At 51.6% G+C, this 18,825-nt stretch overlaps 2 protein-coding genes across 2 annotated transcripts; both read left to right on the top strand.

The window, feature by feature from the left end:
- The first annotated feature begins 401 nt into the window (after positions 1–401).
- Positions 402–16,895, top strand: LOC131208044 (uncharacterized). The gene is made up of 2 exons (XM_058200687.1): positions 402–449; positions 16,014–16,895. Exons 1-2 carry the CDS (start codon positions 402–404, stop codon positions 16,893–16,895), a joined length of 930 nt encoding a protein of 309 aa, XP_058056670.1.
- An 805-nt stretch (positions 16,896–17,700) lies between these two features.
- On the top strand, positions 17,701–18,615 carry LOC131209059 (trypsin-1-like). Its single transcript, XM_058202033.1, has 2 exons — positions 17,701–17,780; positions 17,859–18,615. Exons 1-2 carry the CDS (start codon positions 17,716–17,718, stop codon positions 18,541–18,543), a joined length of 750 nt encoding a protein of 249 aa, XP_058058016.1. The 5' UTR covers positions 17,701–17,715; the 3' UTR covers positions 18,544–18,615.
- Positions 18,616–18,825: the final 210 nt, after the last annotated feature.

The raw sequence follows: 18,825 nt of genomic DNA, 5'->3' as shown, positions 1-18,825 counted from the left end.
TTTCTCCCGAGAAAAGCTAACGACGAAAGCGGTGAGTAAAGGGAATGAAGTTAAAGGGATTAAACATCAAGTAAAGCATGGCCCAGTTGGTTTGATCTTGGTTTTCCGTCCACGGGTGCAAATTCATTACCAGATCATTAGATTCCGTGCATTTATTGGCGAATACAAGTTTGAATTTGAAGGGGACATCTTCCCGTGCCGTGGTGAGATAAAATTTTGGCCCACGAAGCTGTCCAAAATCCATTTTCACGTATGTTTCGTCGTCCAAAAGCAAGCATCCTTTTTAACTCGTAGGAACCTTCTCGTACAACTTTAGAGTTAGAACAATAGTCCGAACCGAAAGTCCAGGATTTTGCTTGATTGATCGCAAAACCTTCCAGTTCAGCTGCCGGTTCACTACGATGTCTACTCTGAATCTTTCGGTCTACGGTATTAGGTTCCCGAAAACGGTAAAACACAGCATATACAGTTGATTTTGCGAATTTTCGTGTTTTTTGTGCGCATAATTATTTATCTTCTTTCGAGTTCCATTAAGCACAACTTTTAAAAAAACTACGCGTACCAAAATGAAACTTTCAGCACCGAAAGTCGAATGTTTGCTAAAGATGTAACTACCAAAACATTTTAAATCCGACTACTAGAGGCGCTGCAAGAAGACTTTTCCCGATTCTAAGTAGGCCATGCTTTACAGGCAAGGAATAGTAACTATCAAACTAGAAGATTAACCGAACATAGAGCAAACCAACCAACAATCAAATGAAACTGGTAAATATTCTTCTTCTTCTTCTTCTTTGGCACTACAACCGCTGTGCGGTCTTGGCCTGCACCAGAGACAATTGTTAATGTCAATTATCCCTGGTGCTATCTGTAATACAGTTCGTTTTTACGGGCGGGGTTGTTGGTCCCGCGCCAACCCCCTCTGTCAGCGCCGGTATTGGGAATCGAAACCATGGCCGGTTGAGTGACAACCGATCCCGGGATTCGAACCCTGGTCAGCTGCGCTGACAGCGAAGAGCGTTACCGACTGGTAAATATTAAAGCCCTTTAAATCAACGCTACAAACTGAAGCGAAAAATTGATGAACCAACCAGGTACATCGAACCCCCGGGTGGCCGATCCTAACCGACAGCCTGTCATGTCCACACACGTCCTGTCATCCCGTGTGTGCGGTGTTCGTGTGCTGTGTCCGAGTCCGAAGGTGCCCACCGTTATCGGATCGCCGGTGCCGGTGACAGCCAATTGCTTCATCTTTCGTCACCATCACCAGAAGCCCGGCCGGGATCGGACCCCCGAGAGAATGCAGGTGGCCGGTACGACTTCGGTTGACAGTTACCGGTGCAGCTGTCCACACCGCCGTAACACGTGTTGGTGGAGTTTGCAAACGCAGCGCGAAACCTGAGACAAAACCTGAGCCCCCGTTTCACGTCCTTTGGCCCAATGCGGCCCATGTCTAATTGAAAAGTCGTGACCGATCGACGTGCGCGGTTTCGCGAGCCAAAATGTCACGTTACCTACATCTGGCATCGCATGCTAATGACCCGTGTGCCGCCATGCTGCTATCCGATAGCGGCCGACCGACCGAAAAGTAGCAAGGGTTTCGAGCTCTCAGAACTCTCCCCAATCGGCTCCACCGGCGGCGCCCCGGAGGGCAATTTTCTTCCGATGACACGTCCACGCCCTCGATGGCAAAACAGCGGTCGGCTAACGAGCCACAGCCCGGCTGCCAATGGCGGTTCAATCGACGATCGAAATGGAAAACGCCATTGCGCCACCATCAAACACGTCACGCGGACTGCGATCAGGTGTCACAGTTGATGCTCGGCTCAATTCGTCACGTACGTGTGCTTCGTGTGCGGCAAGCCAAGCATAGCCCCAGGGGCTGCGGACACGGAATTATGACATAAATAATGTATGTATCATAAACCGGAGCCGAAGTCGAAGTCGCACATTGCAATCAAACGAGCGGCAACCCGGCATTTCTTTTCTCCCAGCCCATCGGAGCCCATCGGAACACAGGCGGTCGTGGCCGCGGTCAGACCGCGTGGCAATTAGCCGAAGATCAAGACTGTTTCCGGACGTTAAAAATCGATTACCCGAGCCTCGCCTGGCCATGCATTATTGATGCGAACTCATCGAGTTCGACACTAGGTTTTTGGTGCCGGTGACGCAACGACACGCGTGCCCGGTCAAGGAGAAGGTGAAAAGGCGCCGTTTGCGACGAAGAAAGCCCCGTTGGGTGAACTTGAACTTCACGGTCGTTTTGGTCGACTGGCCCGGAGGCCCACTGGGCAGTTTGTTGGGCTGTCGTCGTCGTCGTCGTCGTGGCATTACATCGCCTCAAAACATCCGCTTTCGAGTCGCTTCGTCCACTTTACTAGCCACTTCCGGCCGTTGTTGCGAAACTGCCGCTTGGCGCCAGAAAGGGTCCCAACGGCGAGAGTCGCTGAGGTTCGGAGTTGCCAAGCGAGGTGTTTGAATTAATGCGATCACCTCCTCGCCACACGGGCCTGTGGGGACAATAGTGAAGGTCGTAACTGACCACACCCCTACACTAAAAAGGGTGGCTTCGATCGCCCCCGGGGTGGGTGAAAAACACGATCCCCAACTCACGTGCCGCTCACGATCACGCGTGACGGTGCGTAAGAACGCACGCAAAACCGATCACAGCTGTCCACGTGTTCATTTGCGTACCTATTAACAAGAATAAATCAACGATCTTGGTCCCTGGCCCACCGATGGCCAGAGCCTTACGGCTCGGTTCGGTTCGAGGCGACTGCGACGACGAGTGAATGCACTCCGGTGGACCGCCCTGTGCCTGACGCATAACCAGTCTGTCCGGTGGCCACGCCAACATGTTGCACAACATGGCCGAGCATGATCATGAGCCGGGCGCGGAGGATTACTTTTGCGCCGTTGCTTCTTGGTCCCTTCGCGGGGCGGAGGGCTCAGAAAGTGGACGCCTCGATGGCTAATGTGGTCATTATCTGGACGTGCGTGACAGTGAGCAGTGTAGGAATGGGACACACCAGAGTTATCCGTCTGTTTTCAATTGATTGGCTAGTTTTTTCAAGACCATCGGAGCTCGGGATGCAGTAAAACGATCAAAAGCCCTCGTTGGGTGAGACATGCAAAATCAGTGATTTCTTGCTTCGACTATCGTCACAAGAGCGTTAATTAATTTATTTTAAATTTATCCGCGAGGATAAATATCCTACTCGAACCTTAAACGAACTTTGAATTATAAATTACAAAGCCTGTAAGTCTAAAGTTCAATCAAACGCAAAATAACACCCCCGAGGTACCAAGAATTGGTCGCCGATACGGCGGATAAATTTCGCGTCAACAACAGGATGAGGTGGACTCAGTGGGTTGCGTTATTAATTACTACCGCCCTGAATTGCACCGCCAACAATTGCGGCGTTTAATTAACTCCACGTACGGGGCACAAACAATGGCCTCATATTGGGCCCTTTTAATGATGCGTCTACCAAACGCAATGAACAACATATTTCAAAAAAATAATACGCATGCCTTCTTCAGTGGCAGCCTTGCCATATTTTTCTGCGAATTAATCACCATTCAGTGGCCCTGCAGAACCTGCGGATTTATCTGAGGTTTCGTTCCGTGTCGATTCGCGCAGCGTTCGGGGAACAAAAGCACTAATTTCGTCCCTCACCCTACAAGGTGCGTTGGGATTAATCCATCCCACGCACCCACATCGGAGATATAAATTTAATGTTGTTTTGGACCCATACCGGCGAATAATTAGATTCAGCATGAGGGCACCTGAAGTGATGCAACGCACCCGGTCTCGGGCCCCAAACACCGAAATGGAAGTTCCGTTCCGATGAGTTGCTACGATTTTGGGGGGGTTCATCTCGCAGAGCAACGCAACTACAGCGTCGCTATGGTGATCGGGGGCTTGTCAGTGGCTTTTGCAGAAGAACCGCACGCTTTGATGGTAAACTGTGGCGGGCGCCCTAATTCGGAGTTGATGGTGCATTCGGCGGTTAATTTTGTGTGCGGTTTCTCTTAGTTGCCAATGGTACGCCCTCCTTTGAAGTCATGTGTCAACTCAATTAGAGCAGTAAATTGCGCCGCTCTATGGTGCAACTGTGGCCTATTAATATCTGCTCGGTACATTATGCGGCAAACAATTTGTAGCAGTTACTTAATTTATTTTACTATTTTTCCGTGCAGAACCGTGTATTGTGATGACTGTCGAAAAGGGAAAGTAATGTCGAAAGGAATCTCTCGCTTCAACGCACTCCTCAATAGGGCCATTGTGAAATCCCGATCTTGAAAAGAGTGTGCCCATGTCGTGAAAATGGGTTACCGGTGTACTTGTTGCTGTGGTGGCCCCTCGAAGGCCCATCAGATGCCATCATCACCCTTCGGTGGCTTCCGCTGAAGTACACATCCGCTCCATCGTCGAGTCACGCTTCGGTTCCAATCTGTCCCAGGTTACCGGTCCGTTCGATCGGTTTGTGACGGACAAATTAATAATTTATCGACCTTTCGACGTACCATTTAACGCGTTTGAACCGTCCCTAGAAGCATCGGCATCAGGGACCCCGCACACGACATGCCACATCAACACGAACCCACGAATATCGTCACACCTTAAAGATTGCAGAAAGTGCAGCCGCCAGACAGCAGACCCCCCCTTCGATGGCAATTGGAAGATGATGTTTGGTCGTGACCGGGCGAAAATCGTGCCGAAACTCTTCACCGTGCGCCGACGGAACCCGCGCCGTTATTAATGCTAAATTGAAAATTGGCGATCGATAATCTCTTTTACGGTGCCGCCCACCCGAGTTCCGGACCGCGGCTAAGCCTGCGAACTGTTTGAACAAAACAGTTTGGCGAACGGCAACAATCGAAAAGCAATCTACAAATGTGTGAAATCGGCAGTTGAGATTGGCCGATTGGGGGATTGGCACGAAATGGCGCTCGGTGAACTGAACGAATCTTTAATCCGTAGAATCGAAAGTTAATTCCCTTTAGTGCTAATTATTTTAATAAAATAAAAAAACTGAGTTTTTGTAAGAAACAAATTAAAGTGTAAAGGTAAAGTTCAATTCTTGAGAAAAACTTTAGAGCCAATCAACCGTCGACTTTCGCTGTCAATATCTTTTCGCAACCATAAGCGAGGTGGACAGTGGTGACGAAAAATCGGCAACATTGTCCAACGTCGTCAACTAATCCCAACTCTTGCCTCACCGTTGGCCGCCACCAAACCCTGGAAGCAGCATCGTCTCATCGCAAACGACAATACACGCCATTTCGGTTGTCAACGCGTCACCGGTGTTGGCAGAAAAGCTTAAGTGAACTCCAAAAGCCGGTGTCCCACGAACCTAGGCTCCGTTTTCCAAGCCGCCCCACCAACATTACATTGTAGCTTTCAAAGTTTGTCCGCTCGAAGCCTTCAGCCTCCGGGGGAACGAAATGGGGCTACCGACACGTGTTCAGCTTTCAGTTCTTTCACTTGCAGCGGACGGGTTGACAGGTTCGACCCTAGGACAGGTACGGGCTTGCGAGAGTAAATTTGCCTAGCTAACCACCGGGTCCTTATCTGTTGACCAAGCCGTCCTTTAGGGCTGCCCGAACTTCGACCGGCCGTAACCGATGTCGTCACGCCGCGCTGGTGATTAGACCTTCAACGATTAGGGCTCCCCGAATCCGCCCCAAACAAGCATTGACGCGACCCCGTTGCCTTGAGGGTTCATAATTTCTTTCCCATTCGCCGCCCGGGGTTGCTCCCGTTTGAACGCCCTGCCCTTTGGCCTGACGGTCACCGGTATTTGGGTGCGATTTGAATGGACCAACCCAAACCCTCCCCGTTCGAAAGGGCTTTTCGAGAAGGGCCACCCCAAGTGCTCCGTGCCAGGCGACTTGAAAGGTCACCGGCATGATCATGCTGACGTGTGGAGAGGCCCCCAGCCACGCTTTGTTGGTGAGCCACACCACGGCACGAAAGGCACAAAAAAAGAACACCAACTCCCCCTCCCGACAGTACGCCCTAAGGGTGCCCTCCTTTCGGTCCACCGTGCGCCGTGTCGTCCTAGGACCTAGGGATGTGACCATTATGAGGGAACGGAAAACAAAGTCGACTCCGTCGACAAACCGAGCTGCCTGTTGGGCCAACTGGTGAAGGCAGGTCAGGTGGCCGTCGGCATCGGATTCGATTCCCACCGACCCGAACCGGGTCGGCATTTTTTTGAGCTTTCCGATGCGATAGCCCCGTTCGCGGCGAGACGGCAGTGCATTGTGACTAAATTAGACCGGCAGCCGTTGGCGCATTAAAATTGTACCACTCCGAAGAGCCGACTGACTGCCTAAGCCTGACAAGCTTAGCTTCTGCTAAGGTTCCCCCCAAAAAAGGGTGCCCGCGAGACAGACCATCAGATCGGGCGCTGTCGGATCGGAGCCATCGGAGCAATAAATTCTTCATGCCATGATCGGATGCTGCCGCGGCTTGCCTGCCGTTTGACCGGTGCCGGCGGCCACCGATCTGCTTTTATTGCCTTTTATGCTGCGCGTGGCTGTACCAGGGCTCTAGGCCTCGCGTTGCCCACTTTACAGCCTCGAGTTTACAGCGTGTGTTTTTTTTAGTTGCTCCCTTACCTCTCGGTTCCTCCGGGGGGTGTGTCGGCATTGTAAAATTGAACAAATAATTACAGCAATAAAATTGATTGCTATCGAATGTTGCGACAAAAACGGAATACATTTAACATATTTTTATGGCATAACGTTGATTAGATTTTCGTGAACTCTCCAAGTCTTAGATTACTTATACAAGTATTTTATTTTATACAATTTTTAAACTTATTGAAAAGTGGAATCAATTTTGTTTAATACTAATCCAAATTAGTAGATTATAATCGGAGTTTCGGATTAGTAATCCGAAAATAGTATAAACGCTCTGAGCCTCCACGTGCTCCGTCAGTCCCCGAAGGGGGCCTTCGGGTATTGACATCGGGCTGGGCAGAACTTATTTTTATTAATTATACCCTACAGAGCGCGGAGGCCTGCAGCAGGCCGAATTTGGCACTGGTAGTAATTTGTCGCACCGGTTTCGGTAACGGCACTACGGCGGTGGCCATCAACGATCGGCGCGCGACAATGGCGCGGTCTACTGTAGCGAAACGCAGCGAATTGACCTATTGCTGGTTTGGATTGGTTGTTAGTTAGTTTTTTATTGTCATTTTCGTGTACCTCCTCGCTCGCGATTCTAAATAGTTTGTGAAGTGAAACCGTCCCACAGCCCCGTGTGACCTTTGCCAGCAGCGAGCAGGGGCGATAGTGGGTTTGCGAATGTATGTTGCCGCCACGGTTTTGCGTCAACCGCTGCCAAAGGTCGCCAACGCGTGATAGAAAACGGTGGCAATCGATTCGATTCGATCTAGCCGGAAAGTGTCCAAAATATTTCGTGTTCCTTTTTTTTGCTTCCTTCTGGCACGAGCCGAATGGTTTATCACCCTTTTTTTTCCTATCCAATTCCGGTCAATTTTCAATAGCTTCTTCAAACCGGCACTGCCAGAGCGAGTGTTCCTGCCAATGCTTAACCTTAACGACGCAAGTTCGATGGAAATCAACTTTGAGTCCCTTCATTAGCATAATCCTTTCGACGAACCGAGCCGTCCACCGCGGGAGTTGTTATCCTTACTTCGTTCGACTGTTGATGGACGGGAAATAGAATCCGTAATGCTAATTTGCGAATCGCGAGATGGCCTTGAATGGGGAACGACCAACGATGTGTGACCGAAGAAAGGTTAGCGCTTCAAGCGCTTGTAACACTTGAAGTTTATAGCACTGTCGACACGACCATTAGCGACGATGACCTTGCCATCGACGGTGAAACATTGCACCGAGCGGCCTGGGGGCACATTCTTTACGCAATCGGGTGCTTCCCAAGAATTTCGGTAGCATCTGACCCTGCGTGCCCAGGCCTAGGTGAGTCCGTGAGATAATCACCCGCGAACTGCACGGTGCGACAGTTTTGCGATGGCGTGTCGGCCATCGCAAGGCGCGCGCGTTGAGACGCCCCGAAGCCATTTCTCACGCCAGCCTGTCTGCCTAGAGCGGCGTTGATGACGATCGAGTGATGGTAATCGCCACCCGGGGGGAGCAGAACGAGCCACTTGACGCTGGGCCGTGCGGTCGGGAAGGTGATAAATTTGCCGTTACTCTAAAGCTCGAGCGTTTACGGCTTCTGCTCGTTCATTTAACGGTCCATTATTCGGTAGCTGCGAGAGGTGCACCAGCACCCGATGCTTTCACAACACAGAGCACTCCGTCCCCGCAATCCCTCCCGGGGCCACTAGTCAGCACCCGGCCCGGCCGGGGCGGAGAGCTTCCAAGTTTATGCGCGAAACGTGCCCGAAGGATAAATTAGTCCGATCGTTTAGAACAACGGCGATCGAGCCCGAAAAGGACACAGCGATCGGAAAACCCGATTGCGACCGTTTCTTGGCGCAATTATGATTCTGCGCCTTGTGCGCGTCTAGCCCCTAATGGACAGTGGCAGGGACGGCACGAAGCTGATAGAAGGCTGACCTTTCAATAAAATAAAAACGATCCGCCAAGCAAACATGCTGCTGAGTGAGTTTTGTAACACCCGCAATCACGCCGCCAAAGATCATCGATCATCAACCCCTCGGGGGGGGCGGGACGGATCTGTGCCACCCACGGGTGTGTGGCACGGGCGGTAAAAGCATAAAAGTCAATAATCGTAATTATCATTTGTCTTCCAGCGGGCTCGATCGGGAGCTAACGCTCTCGGGTCGAACGATGAAAGCTGCGCAGAACAAAAAAAAAACAACAGATCGATTTTTTTTCAATAGAACCATCGAAAAAGCTGCGAATGGCCGGTGTCTACATTGTACGGCACGATTGAAACAATAAGAAGAAAAAGAATGGGGCGCGATCGATCGACGCGCTCTTAAAGCTCCACTCGAACACGAAAGACTGCAACGAAAGCGACGAACCCGGTGCGCAATCCGATCGCGCGGGACCCGGCTTCGGCCCGACCCGGTGCCAGTGATCGGGTGCGTCAAAAGTGCACCGCTCTGCAAAACTCGGCCTCTCTCAGCATTCAAACGAGGTCCAACAAATGGCGCACGAACGGAGCAAATAAAACAAAAGTCCGACCCGGGGACCCGATCACCACCGTGTCCTCGTCGACTGCGTCCCCACTGCGCGCCTGATGACGAATCCTGCACCAGCGCGCGATCGCGCAAGGAAGGGGCGAACCAGCGCGCGAGCGGCACACACGGAGTGCTTTAACTATTATAAAGTGAACTTGTTTCGGTCAGATGTTTTCAGTGCAAATTTGTACGTCTCGCCAGCGTTTAGTAGCGCGTGGACTCGCGTGTAGCGTGGCGGATCGATGCTCAAGAGCGTAACGGGAGCCAGCAGTAGCAGTGGCCGGCGCAGAGACGAAAGCGTGTGATCATTCGGGGTTTTTGGAGGATCGCAAAAAAAAGTGACCGAGACACGCGAGCAGTACGCGAGTGCAACAAAGAACAATTCTTTGATGAAAATTGTGTCCCAAAAGACAAATCAGTGAGACCGTTGTGTTCCGTGGTCGGAGATCGGAGTGATTGATAGAAGCTCACAAATAAATGCAAAGTTCACCCATGATCGAGTGTAACCGAATGACTGTTGCTCCACTCGCAAGTTCTAAACCCGGACTAGAGTTCTAGCGCCTTCTTCGTAAAGTGCCCCCCCCGGTTCTGCCCGTCACATCAGCATCTCTACCTGACGCCAGCTACTGCGCTACTTGTCCCTGCACTCCCAGGCAGCTTCCAGGCTGAGCACAGCATAATGATGGTAACGTAAACGTTGGTCCGCAGAAGCCCGTGTTCACGTCAGGCGAACAAGGTGCGATCGTCACCCGACCAGCGATCGTGGCCCATCGCGCAAACAGCATAATGGGGACCAAATAAAGCTATCTCCTGCCATCGATCGCGGGCTGACCGGTGGCCCATAAATCATTCGTTCAGAGCTGATGCACCTGTAGCGTTGCGGGGTTTTTTTTGTGGGCTATGCGCCATGCCCGATGAAGCTACCCCATTTTTGGCTCGGCCTCGGAGCAGAGAGAGATGCGCGCGATCGCCCGTAACTGCTACGTCCGGTGATCCTGTCGTTCGAGTTATTTTTCTCCCTCTTCAGTTTCGTCCATCGTGACTCAGTCGGGGCAAGTCGTGAGTGTTATTAATCAGATATGTTGACCGCTCGCAAGGCTCGCACGTGATCGGTGTGTTGCACTTTGGCCAAGTCGGATCCCAAACTGGAATGTCATTGTAGTGGCGGGCCGCAATTCTTGGTTGCAATTTAAATCGGCGTCAAGTCCTCCAAGTGCAAGGCACGAACTTTGTAGCGAGCGTTCGCTGCACGTGCTGCGGCTAGCTGCGTGTGCGGATGGCTTTGGACACATAATCTTTGGCTCTCGGTGGCCGTTTCGAAAGGTTGAACTCCCAACGTCGCAATAGAAAGGGTACGGGCTACCCGTAAGATGATGATGATGGTAATGGTGATTGTGGCCAATGGGGTCAAATCTTTTTTTAACTAGCCAGCCGTCGAGTGTCAATAACGACCCGGGAGCGGGCTGCGACCGACGGCGTATCTGATCGAGATGATGTTAGACGATAAATATGTTGTACATTTTATTCTACCACGTGTAAAACGGTGTTCCATTTTGGAGAAGGGACCCCGTTTGAGGCGTGGGCCAAATGTGACACGAAATTTGTTGCCACCGTGCCACTTCGATGTAGGATTGCAGATAATGCCGGCAGCGTGCACGTCAATTAATCACTAATAGCCGTAGTGGCAGCGATTAATTATGCGACGCCTAAGATGAAACAAAACGAAATGTGTTTCGTAACCTTCTCTCTGGATCCCGTGAGGCCCTTGCCCGAGTTCCTGCTTCTGCCGACAAAGTATGGCATCCGTTCGTACTAAACATCCACCCAATTAAGAGTGACAGGCGGACCGCGGGCAACGGAAGTATCTCGGGTGGCAAGTGCCAAGCAATCCGAACACCTTCTCTCCACCCGAAGGCTGTCCGATGGCGCTAGTTTGTCAATAAGCGGTGGACGGATCGATGCTCGAGGCCTTCCCTTGAATGCTTCCGCCCCTCGAAGGGGTCATATCTCACCTCAAAAACCACACTCGTTCGATCACACCTTCGTCACCCGGAGCGTCACATGTTTGGTGTTGCTGGTTGCTGCGGTTTGAAATAATTCATCACACCGCCAACGACCCGACCGCGGCCAGTAATTTCAACAACGGATGCCGTAGAGAGAACGAGACAGAAGCCTCTGACGAGCACTTGTAGTGTCCCTGAGGCCTCGTGAAACGGACGCACGGATCGCTTCAATCGGACAGTGAACGCGGCGCGAACCAGTGCACCAGACGGATGTTTGCAATTTAATTGCCCACTTTTCTGGGGGTCAACTTTCTAGGCGCGAAAAATTGCAAACTTTCAGTGTCAGGCGGCAGCGGCAGTGTCAAAGTGAAGAAGTGACCACCGCAAATGAAACCGAAAGTACACCGACCAAAGAGTAGCACCGAGCCGAACTAACGATCTGTTTCACGCCTTGTACCGCGTTTTTCGTTATCGACCTTAACTCAGTTTTAGTTTCGAACAGCTGCGAGCGTGCCGTAATCGGGTTGGATGATTTAATTTGGCGCTCCACCGATCCGGATGCTCCCGGCCGAGCAATCGATTGGCGCGAAAAAGGATGAATAATGGCGCGGTCCGGGATTTTCTCACCACATCGAGCACGGTTATTCGATATCGATCGGATTGATCGGACCCGATGATAGAGAGCCCCGTTGTGCTGGGCCATCGATAAGGGGGCGCTCATTCGAAGCGAAATGCCCGCCGGGATGGCTGGCATCGTTTATATTTATCGCTTCGCTGGCTAAATGACGGCTGTGCCACGACGGGAACCACGGGGACGAGGATTGGCGAAGGCCCTTGGGATCGAATTACATTGTATCATTAGATCGGGCCGGGGGTAATATTTCAGCAACTGGCCGAGGCAGGGAGTTTGCAAGCGAGGTGGCCTCAAAGTGTAGGGCTCAAATCTAGAGCCACGGCCAGCATAATTGAACGGCATCAAGCGGCATGGCGGTATTTGCTGATCCTGCCGCCGTGATTGGGTGTCGTTCGCATCGACGGACACTTTATTAGTTTGTTTTGAAGGGAGTTTATTAAAATTACCCACTAACCGACGGTTTCATCGGACAAGGTCCATCTAAATTGGTCCAGTGTTTTGCGTGTGTCCTGTTCACACAATCAAATGATTTTGTAACCATCAGCGATCGTACGAGACATGGAGTAAAATATGTTAACAGCTTTTTCAATCAACATTAAATTTTCATCAATGATAATCGGTCTGGTTGATAATCATATAAATTACCATCGGGGTTTCTTCAAGCTCCCAAAAAGAACAACAAAAGGGTGCTCGACGTAGGCCTAAACATTAATCGAGTGATCGCTTCAGGCTGATCAATGGGTTCAAAATCCATGTCGGACGTCGGACTGTAAACACGATGTAATGGGTTCAATATTTTGAATATTTTGTCTGATGTAACATGAGCCCATTGCTTCGTGTTTACCTCCATCGTACGCATAATCCCTCTCGTTTACGAGTGTCTGACCTACGTCTGATCCACTACGCTCCCTGGAAACCGTAATCCGTGCCACCGAATGTAGCACCCACTTTGTAGAACGGCCAGACCCGGCCAGAAACTTGCTTAACTAACGGCAACATTCATTCACCGAGCGGTGTCACTTCACGCCCGGAATGGTCCGGTTTTCCATTGAAAACTCTCACCCCGGGCCGGCCCGGGTTGATTTACGTGACACATTTCCCATCGTGGTCCAACCCCTTGTCCCGGCCGGGGGTCAACATTTATTAAAATCGGCCGGTGCACCTGAAATGGCGCAGTTAGGCGCGTGGTCAGTCAGCTGCATTTCACCATTCAGGCGGGTTCTTCGAAACGCAGTCCGCGATCCGCGAGGTATCGCGCATTCTGCGAAAGTGGCCCTCCCCGAGCGATCCGGGCCGGAGGTTAAGTAAACCCGATCGCACGGACGGACCTGACTGACACCGGGCGGCACGTTGAAACTCAACTCCCAATTCCCACCGGAGCTCCAGACCGAGTCACCGAGGGTCACCGCCGTACGGGATGTCGGCGTGTCTTATTTATCGTCCCGACGCATTTGATACCGGGCACTCGCACTGCGACCTGATTTCGTGTCGACCGGTTCGGGGTCCGATTCTGAGGGCGAACGGTCTAGTTAAAGTCTAGCCCAACACGACACGACGTCGGGTCCTGTGGCCGTGCGTAGAGTAAAATTGAATTACACATTACGCAACACAACGCGACCATCGGCCCATCGGTCTATGGGTTCCACTGGCGGCCCGTCCTGACGTGACCGGAGCCGGAGTGTGGAGGGTGCGGCTCCGATCACTTTCGATCCGTGCATGTGTGCCACCAGCTGTCACCGTTGGCACTGGGTCAGCGCGCCGGGAGCCGCGTGTAAAGCCGCGGTGAAGAAAGAACCGGGTCCAAGAACTAGGCGTACCGCGCTGGCCGGTTACCTCACTGGATGTGCGAGCCACTCGGCGAGTTAATGAATGAAAGTGTTTCATTGCGCATTCGCAGGACCCCCTGCTGATTCAATTCGCGGATCTTTGGGGTTACGTTGGTTTGCTCCCCTCGGTTTTTTTCCCTCGCCGCACTGACTCATGCGTTATTGCAGAACCATTAAATTACGGACCTGGCGGGCTTCATTCGGCGCCCCAAAACGACAGGTTGGCTTCTTCTCGCTGGGTCACGTTTCGTTTCGGATTCCGTTCCTTTCTTTTTCCTTCTCGTAACGAACTCTCTTCTCGCGAATGTGCCAATATTTACGCACGGGGCTTTGCGTGGACAGATGCAAAATTAGGGGTTCACTTGCACGCCGGTCCGGTCCGGGCCATTAAAGACGCGATGGGGGCCACCGAGAAGGATTTGCGCCCAAAGTGGCCAGTCCCGGGTGGGCAGAGGTCGCTCCGGTGCTCCCGATGATGGATTTGAAGGGTTTGTTTTAAGGCCGTTCAAGCGACCGTTAATTGGTGCACTAAGCTTGCACCGGTCCGAAGTGGCCCGAGGGCTCGATCCACAGGTCGTTCCCCTGCTGGGAACCGATTTCGGGGTGGAATGAAAGTAACCGCGCGCGGCTAAGCTTAAGCCGATGTATGTTGCAATGGTCAATCAAAGTTAATCGCGTCGCGCCAACACGCAATTTCGTGTCACAAGTTCTCTCTCTCGCTCTCTCGCTCTGTCGGTTAAGCGCTCGGACCTGGGGAGCATAATTGGGGCCACACGACGAAGGCCTAACACTAGGGACTCTCCCGTAAAGTGGCTACTATTTCGGATCTTGCTTACCATTTTGCGTCATTTTGGCACGCTAGTAATTGTGAAGTTGTAGTTCCTTTCGGCAAATTGGTTGGTGGATGACTCATTTGGGTGTGCCAAGGACACCAGAAACAATTTGGCGGGCGTCGTGTTAATGGAATATGGCTAAAATTATGAAAAAAAACGATTTCCTCTGTGCCATTTCGTGTGATCGCCTTTTAACTCTGTCCCACATTAAGGGACAGAGGAAATGGGGCCCGACTTGATGCGATGATGATCAATACATTCATTTGAAATTTGTTGCCCCAAATTCAATTCAAAATTTAAGAAAAATGTATCTCTTTTATTCAACTATATCCTTTAATCCTGCACTTTTATTATGTTAACTTAAACGCAATAATCATAACGAAAATACTTCGCGGAAGAATTCACCAAAAAAAGCCTCGTGAGCCCTCACGTTCACAGCGACCCCCCGATGAGTATCTCCATCGCCCATCCAGCGGTGCCAGATGCAATCTGGGCTCGTGTATCATCGTGCCATCTAACAATCCTCTCATTACACGTAATTGCGGTAGCAGCCACCCAAAAAGGGGTACGGCCGGTCTTCAGCGTAGCCAACCGATCGTGATTTGCCGTGCCCAATGCAATGCGACGAGGAATGCCTGCTGCGCCAATGGCCCAGCGATAGCTTCAGATAGGAAAAGTCAAGTGCATGAGACCCATACCGCTGTGGCTACGCGGGAAATACCGTGCGACGTTTACTGGGCGCGAATGAAGATGTGAAACATACCGATCGATGAGCGTCCGATCGACTCGATCGGCGAAACATGACGGATCTTACATATCCGATTACCGATTGGAATCGACGCCCCGCGGGTGCTATGTTAATGGCTTTGTGTTGTCCTTTGTGCATTGTTGTTGCTTTTGCCCTTTGTATGTTATTAAAGATGCTGCAAGGGTCGTACCGAAGGGTCGTCGTTATTTCGCATAGAGAGTCGAAAAGTAACATTTTAAATGATCACAAATCACAAACATTTCAAATAATTTGTAAAGAAAGTAAAGCTTGAACGCCCGGTTCACCCGTTATTAACCGGTTAAGGGAAACGAATCAAAATAGAACAATTTAAAAATTGGTGCGGTGCGGATTGCATACTTTAGGCGTTATTCGAAGGCGCCATAGAAGATCATTGTTTGCTACCAGAATTCCTTCCATTCGTTTGGTACGGGACCCAAACATAGGAATTAAGCGTCGTTTGCATAATTACGACCCACAGTAACAGCGGTATTGTTTGGCCTATTGGCCTCACCTATTCTGTTGGCAACGAACCTATAATAATCAAACCCGCTGATGTCTTGGGCACTTCATGTTGTTGACACTGACATTTTATATTGCCTCGGCGCATGGGCCATTGTGCATCGTAAAGCTGGAGTGCCATCGAATCGGTTGCAATCGCGACGGAGGTGTTCCATTCTGACCTGACCGTTAACACGTGGGGATTGTTTCATATTGGCGGGGGGGTTGTACTTTTAATGCTTCACTTCCTGACTGTTTGCCCTAACGTTGCCCGTGTTTATGGTTCTTTTCCCGCCGGTAGCCACCGTTAGCGACATGCTTTCTACTGTTCCTTTTGGTTGCTGCCTACCAGAGCGGTGTCTCGGCGAAAGGAACCAAGCAGAAGCGCCTTCTCATCGATCTGAGCGATCCTTTGCTGACCGTCACCGATCCAACCGTCTACTTCCACCACCAGCGACCACCACCGGTTCACCTGGCGGCTCCGACCTTCCCGACGCCAACCTTTTACGCCCCACCACCTCACGCCGGTCTACCACCGTCCTACGGCGAAACGCACCCGAGGTCTCTGGCCCCGCTGAAACCGGCGACCCTGTTCAATGGTAACCTCTTCCAGTACTCCAACTACGGGTCTCCGTTTCCCTTCCTCACCGGCAACCATCTCGGTCTGGGTGACGGCGAAACGTACGTGGCCGATGGGCGCATCCTGAAACAGTACGCCGTGATGGAGTTCCACGCCGAGGAGCGGGACCGCAATCTGCACCACGAGCGGCAACATCTGCTCCAAAACGCTCATCCGTTCCGAACCGGTCCAGTCCGTACGCCCTTCCCGGCGTATCTGACCAAGTTTTCGTCCCCTTACGAACCACTGTACGCCGGATCACCGTTTGGTTCTCCACTGCCGACGTTTGCCACACCACTGCCACAGCTAACCCCGTTCAATCCCCGCTTCGGGGTACAGCATGATCAGCAGCGATCGCCACTGCTGACCAAAAACCATGGTCCCATTGCCCTGGGTTCCGGTTCGCTCGGTTACATCCACGGCCCGAACGGTGTTACCGTTGGCTCGGGATCCCTCGGCTACATCAGCCACCAGCAGCACCGGGAAACGTTGGCCGAGCTGATCGAGCGGAAGAAATCCAAGCACCTGCCCAGCCCGCTCACGTTTGGCCATAATCATAACTGAGGGATCCCAACCGCACGAGCAAGTTGTTATCCTATTGCTTTTATTTCATCGAATCAATAAACAAGCTAGGTGATCGTGCGACGCTACGATCATCTGCTTAGCGATTGCGCGCGTGCTGGAGAAGGTGTGCTTACGGTTCCTGTGCGCCATATAGTGTGTATTGAAGAAGCAGTGCAACATGTATAACTATGTACATAGAAGAACGTGTACAGAACCGAGGACGGAGGATCCAGAGTGTACATAAGAGCGTGAGGTTGGCTCCCGAAAATTCCTAAACGAACGAACCTACGTGCGTGCACTACCGAAGGTAGTTGCAATTGTTAATAAAATTACGTTATTTAAATTATAGTTAGCTGTCCTTTTTCACTATCGCCAAGGTTCTCGAAATGAATGAATCGTGAGAGTATCACATTGACCCGCGCCAAGCGCACGTGGCGCGGACCCTTTATGCCAATGAAGAGGAAAAACCCCGGGTAATCCGGAAGATTGTGAGTGAAGAGACTCGCATGCCGACCGAGGCCGTACGCACATTGACCGTGACTGACGCGGTGCTCGAGATTATGCTGAAGTTCGGTTTTGTCGGGTGTGTCCACTTCAGACGAGAATCGATTGTTTACCGGTTATCGTAGCAAACAATCGTTAGAAAGCATTTCTCTTCAAGTGGGTTTGTTTCGTACGATTCTTCATGGGTGACGATCGCCCATCGGTGGCGTTATCAGTTGATAATCCACAGTTTAAGTTCACTGCCACTGCCGATACCGAAGCTCAGTATATAAAACGGGGTACGGCCGTTCCAGTGACCATACGAGTATCGGACAAGATGTCGTTCAAGATTGCAACTGTACTGGCTTTGGCTGCTCTGGTCTGCGTGGAAGGACGCAGTGCTCCGTCACGGGGAGATCCGTGGAGCCGGGATCTTCGGCCCCTGCCCAGGTTGCCGCGATTGCCATACGGTGGACATCGTATCGTAGGCGGATTCGCGATCGACATCTCCGACGCTCCGTATCAGGTGTCGCTCCAGAATCGCGGCTCCCACAACTGCGGTGGTTCGTTCCTGTCCAGCAAATGGGTCCTGACGGCGGCTCACTGCACCGAGGGTGCCTCCGCGTCTAGTCTGGCCGTTCGCTACGCTTCGTCGGAGCACGCTAAGGGAGGAGTCCTCGCCCAAGTTGCACGCGTCGTCATGCACCCGAAATACGACGGCGGCACCATCGACCACGACTTCTCGCTGTTGGAGCTCAAGGAAGAGGTCCGTTTTGACGACCGAGCGCAACCGGTGGATCTGCCCGAACAGGACGAACCGGTGGAGGACGGAACCCTCTGTAAGGTGTCCGGCTGGGGTAACACGCAGAACTGGAACGAATCCACGGAACGGCTTCGTGCTGCCACGGTGCCAACGGTGAACCAGAAGGAGTGCGAGGAAGCCTACGCTGACTTTGGTGGAATCACGGACACTATGCTGTGCGCTGGCTACAAGAAGGGTGGCAAGGACGCCTGTCAGGGTGACTCCGGCGGTCCGCTGTTCTCCGATGGCAAGCTGGTCGGTGTCGTTTCGTGGGGATACGGTTGCGCCCAGGCTGGATACCCGGGAGTTTACTCCCGTGTGGCCTCGGTACGCGATTGGATCCGCAAGACTGCTGGAGTTTAGAACCGGAAAGCCCTTCCAACTGTGCACAAAAAACATTCAAATAAACGAGAAAACCACTGCATAAGAAAATAACCTTCGAGTTGTATCAAGATAATTGTAAAATTTTCCAACTGAAAAAGAGGTGCTAAATATGCTCCATTAGCATTTTCGCTGCATCGATTTGGTATTTAAGTATTGTTCCCAACCTTTAATTATTTTGAACTTTTGCACAACGATACGTTTCTGAAGGGAGCGCAAATTGACGTTTGGCCTGCGGTTAAACGTCAAACGCGTCCGCCTCCC

Source organism: Anopheles bellator, chromosome 2, assembly GCF_943735745.2.
Source record: "Anopheles bellator chromosome 2, idAnoBellAS_SP24_06.2, whole genome shotgun sequence".
Lineage (NCBI taxonomy): Eukaryota > Metazoa > Arthropoda > Insecta > Diptera > Culicidae > Anopheles > Anopheles bellator.
The sequence above is the reverse complement of the archived record's forward strand: the minus strand, read 5'-3'. Positions and strand labels throughout refer to the sequence as shown.